This window comes from Sinocyclocheilus rhinocerous, unplaced genomic scaffold (genome assembly GCF_001515625.1).
Source record: "Sinocyclocheilus rhinocerous isolate Xijiao unplaced genomic scaffold, SAMN03320098_v1.1 scaffold264, whole genome shotgun sequence".
In the NCBI taxonomy this organism is placed as follows: domain Eukaryota; kingdom Metazoa; phylum Chordata; class Actinopteri; order Cypriniformes; family Cyprinidae; genus Sinocyclocheilus; species Sinocyclocheilus rhinocerous.
In genome coordinates this window covers 58,351-63,318 of record NW_015644837.1, presented here as the reverse complement: position 1 = coordinate 63,318, position 4,968 = coordinate 58,351, and the positions used below count along the sequence as shown (strand labels likewise).

General features: G+C 38.6%; 1 protein-coding gene across 2 annotated transcripts in view; it reads left to right on the top strand.

Moving 5' to 3' along the window:
* The first annotated feature begins 269 nt into the window (after window positions 1–269).
* Window positions 270–4,968, top strand: part of LOC107758829 (doublecortin domain-containing protein 2-like) — a 13,822-nt gene continuing 9,123 nt past the window's right edge. For both annotated transcript variants that reach the window (XM_016576660.1, XM_016576659.1), the window contains exons 1-3: window positions 270–415; window positions 489–543; window positions 623–797. In XM_016576660.1, coding sequence (XP_016432146.1) covers window positions 294–415; window positions 489–543; window positions 623–797 — 352 coding nt within the window. In that variant the 5' untranslated portion in view covers window positions 270–293. The remainder of the gene's footprint in view (window positions 416–488; window positions 544–622; window positions 798–4,968) is intronic.

Genomic DNA, 4,968 nt, shown 5'->3' with positions numbered 1-4,968 from the left:
AACTCTTAATGTTTGCAGGTGATATGTGCACCTGTAACAGTATTGATTTTAGAGAGACTGCCTAGAGTATAGTAATTTAAAAAAAAACATAATTTTGATTTACTTTCATTATTGTGGTTCTCCAGGACACACTGTAAAAGTCTTAAATGCTCATGAAAAGTCATTTGGATGATAAGTACCCTTTTCTCATTAGGGAAAAGGAAGCATTTCTGAATTACCTGAGCTGTATTTACCTAATTAATGCCTTTGACATCTTCTCTTACAGCCTGTACACCTTTGAAGGGACTCTCGTTATGGATGGAAAGGAGTTAGAAAACGGACAGTTTTACGTCGCTGTTGGCAGAGACAAATTCAAAAAGCTTCCATACAGTGACCTGCTGTTCAATAAACCCATCGGCATGAAGAGAGTGAACGGGTAAGAGAAAGACAGCATTTTCACTAAAGATGAAAGACGTTTTCAAACAGAATGTGACCGAATGTGATTTCAGGTCTAAAGCTGCGTCATTACCGCCGATATTCAAATACAGAAGACAGAATGGAGATGTGAGTACAAAAACATTATAATAGCAAATGTTTGCATTGGGTTTTCAAGTGTTTAATCATTGAATATTGGCGTTGTGAGGTGGGGAACCATCATCTGAACAAGTCTGAGTGTGGACAGGAGAAGAGCAGTCCTCCGGCGCAGAGCTCGAAAGAGCAGCTGTTCTCTATAGTCCGAGAGATCTCACAGGCCAAGCTCATGAACATACGCAAGAAGAGGAGCGGACTCACGGCTTCACAGGAGACTCAGAACAACGGTAAGACATCAGCACATCATCTGAAACCAAGACATTCATATGGAACATTTGCCTGTTAAAAACAGGAGCACATGTATGTAGAACTAGAGTATATACGATACTGTTCAAAAGTTTGAGGTCAATCAGATTTTTCTAACATTTCTGAAAGTCGTATTTTCTGCTCACCAAGGCTGCATTTATTTGATCAAACACAGTAAAAATAGTGAAATATTATTCTTATTTAAAACAGCTGTTTTATATGTGAATCTATGTTAATCTGTAATTTATTCCTGTGATCAAATCATTACTCCAGTCTTCAGTGTCACATGATCTTCAGAAATCATTCTAATATGCTGATTTGCTGCTCAAGAAACATTTCTGATTATTATCAATGTTGAAAACAGTTGTGCTGCACAATATTTCTGTGGAAACCGTGATACTTTTTATTTTTCAGGATTCACAGATGAATAGAAAGTTCAAAAGAACAGCATTTATTTGAAACATAAATCTTTTATAACATTATAAATGTCTTTACTTTTGATCCATTTAATGCATAATTGATGAATAAACAGTATTAATTTCTTTGATGCTAACATACAAATGGTAACATTTTAAAATAAGGTCTATTTTGTAGACAATAACATACAAAATTTGCAATATGTTTTACAGCATTTATTAACCTTTGTTAAATTATGTTATTTACAGTGCATTAACTAATATTAACAGATGCATGTCTTAATTATAATATGTGTTAGTCAATGTTGAGATTAACATTAAGATTAATAAATGCTGTAGAAGTGTTTTTTTTATTGTTAGTTCATTTTAACTAATGCCAACAACCAAATAAATATTTCTGACCTCAAACTTTTAAACATAAGACTATTAGAAAGAATGTGCAAAAACTGTTAGTTTGTCACCATCTTGTCACCAATGTGATGAAATGAAGTGAAATAAATAGGTTCAATAATACAACACTGTAAGAGATCATAAGGCTGCATCATCTGTGAGTATTTTTGTTGTTTTTGCCAACTTTGGTGATGCGTTTGTGTCTGTATCCACACATCAGATTCTCAGCAGCCACTATTGTCTGATAACAGTGATGTAATTCTCTGAACCTTATGTGGCACTTCCCTGTGTGACCATGAGATGGCACTGCTGCTCTGTGCGTGTGCTGCTCACGCTTGCTGTGGCATGAGAGGGATTACATCATGCTCCTCACCATCATCATCATCATCATCATCATCATCATCATCATGTTTCCTCAGATTGCAGCCGGAGGTGTGCGATCAGCGCCATGCTCCACTGCACGTGTCTCATTCCACAACATCTCACCAAGTGGTGACATTTCAGTGCAAAGAGAGCCTCGCAGAGATCACCCGCAGACGTTATTAGTCACGCTCCAGATTCTGAAAGAAATTTGATTCATACTTAAATTGATGTGGTGAAAAATAAAGATCAGGAATAAGAGGTTTGGCAGTGACGGGTGTCGCGTAATGAGCAGCGTTTGATCTGAAGCAGGAGCGTCCGTGAGAGCCGTGTGTGTTTGTGTGTGTGTGTGTGTGTGTGTGTGCGCGCGGTGAGTGCAGAAGCGTCTCTCCCTCATTAGCACTCGAGGTCCTGCTGGTACCCAGGTGGCCCAATACGAGCCTATTAAATCTCCATGGTGATGAAGTCAACAAAAGCACATCTCTTCTCTTCTACATGCTTCCATTTCTTGAGCCGAGCAGAATGTGTGTCTATGTAAAATCATTCTTACGTAATCTGTTGTAATATCATATCTTATACGCAGTGTTGGGGAAAATTACTTTTAAAAGTAATGCATTACAATATATGGTTATTCCATGAAAAAGTAACCAGGTTCTATTTATGACGTGCTGACACAAATTTCAAATGGTTTTCAACGGTGGTTTGATCGCGTCCAGTGTAGGCAGACTTTAGCTGTTGTAGACACGGTGTTACTCACCTATTGAGAAGAAACAAAGCAACCTCGGCGTCCGATCGCAGGCCTCCGCTCCTTGAGTTCTCTCCAGCGCTGGAAAGCTGATCCGATATTTACACGGGTCCTACTTCTTGCCTTATCGTTCCGCAGACGTTTTCCTCTTTTGTTTTTTATCCGCCATCTCTATCTTTCTGTCGCTCGGCTCGGCTAATGTCCGTCCCATGCACTGAACGCGCTCTCCTCCACATCACGAGTAGACACACCCCTTATTGCTGATTGGCTACAAGTTTGTTTTGCTATTCGGCCCGAATCAGTTTGCTAAAGTGTTTTTGAAAAATTACATACCCTACCTTTAGTTCTGTCATACAAATAGGTCAATTTATTAGTCCCATCTTGATTTTAACACAAATGAGTAAATCATTTAAGCACTTGTTTCATTTCTGAATGAATCAGAATTTTTGAATGAATCAGTTGAGTGACTCATTCAATGACTCACTCAAAAAGACAGGCACCTGTTTTGTTCCTGTGTGAATGTGTCGGAAATCACATACTCTCTGAGGTTATTTTTATGTATGTAATTACTTCACGACCTTTAGAAAGTATGTTGTGTATGGCATGAATTTTACTACATTTTGTTGTCATAGTCATGTGACCTACTGTACCGGCATCAGTTGCATCACTTCACTGCCATTCACAACCCCTCTCACGTGGCCTCATGCTATAGTAAAGTGTCCACTGAATGCACACGTCAGAATCTCACTAGAAGTAGTAGTTTTCACTGAGCAGAACATGTTTATGTGTAAAAGCATACGTTTTTTTAGCATAATAATGATTTTGTTCTTTTTATTTTATGAATGAAGATTGTAATGGCTCTGATTTCCAGGAACATATTCACCAAGGTCACTTTAGGTGGTGATTTGAGTATGACAGAATCAAACCAATTACCAAATGGTAATAGTGAGTCAGTTTAACCATATCAAATTGTAAATTAATGAAGTTTCCAATGTCGCAAGATAAATGTCTGCGGTTGATTCCTTCATGCAGCATATAGGGTTACAGGACCATGGCGTTTAGTTGCCTGTTTAGTGCTCTGTGATGTAATCTTCAGCATGACTAGTCCTGTATTATAGCACTTGGTTGTGTTCAGGTGTGTAGAGCAGCGTTCTTGAGTTTCACGATTCAGGATTTGTCTGTTATTTGACATTAGACGGTGAACATACAGATCTGTGCTGAAATACTGGGTCTAGATTAAAGTAAGTGTTGAAATGACCAGCACAAATACATCACAAACTGCTTTTGTTACGATGGGCAGAATCATTTCAAATGAAAACAAAATTAAAATGGACCCAATTTAAAGGTGTATTCAGTCATTTTGTGTATGTTGCAATTGTCAATATGGCAGTCTTGTGGTTATATACTAAGCAATGCCAAAGTCATGCGTTCAGTTCACAGAGAAAGCATGTGCTGATACAAATGTAAACATTTGATGCAATGCAAGTCGCTTTGAATACATGTTTCTACCAAATGTGAAGGTTTTTAGCAATGATGATAAAATTAATTTAGATGTAAAACTTTTAAATGAGGAAAAATTACAGAGTGAACCTTATTTAGTTGAAAATAATAATTATGAATAAAATGATTTTTACACATGCATTTAAAATGTCAATGAATCATAAAGACTGTTTTGAGTAAAGCTCAGTCTTAAAGTGCCGGTCTCGATGCAGGCAAAACATTTAGTCGCTTTTGCGCTGATGAATATCCCTCTTTGATAAATAAACCGTCCATTAGAAGGCAGGAAACGGCGTGCTGGAATATAACGCTATGTGCATACATTTGAATATCAATGATTTGCCGAGGATCTGACACCATTAACGAGGGAGTCTAACAGATGGCACAAGTGTTAAGTGAATGTAGGGCAAATTCTCCAATCACATGGCATAATAAAGTCAGAGAGGCTGGTGGAGGAGACGGAGGACGTGTGGATGTGTTTGAGAGAGGGAAGGAGGAATCTGGGGGAAATTGCTGCGGCTCCATCCCACTCCAGTAATGACAGGGAGGATCAGAGGAGTGTGGAGACGGACGAGAGCCGCTGATGGCTTTCACACTTCAGTATCTCAGGGCTCCTGCTGACAATCCATCCACAACACTGTAATAATGCTGAAATAGGCCATTAAGGTGCCTCTCCCTGTGCCTCACTTCACTGATCAGACTGTGTGTGTGTGTGTGTGTGTGTGTGTGTGTGTGTGTGTGTGA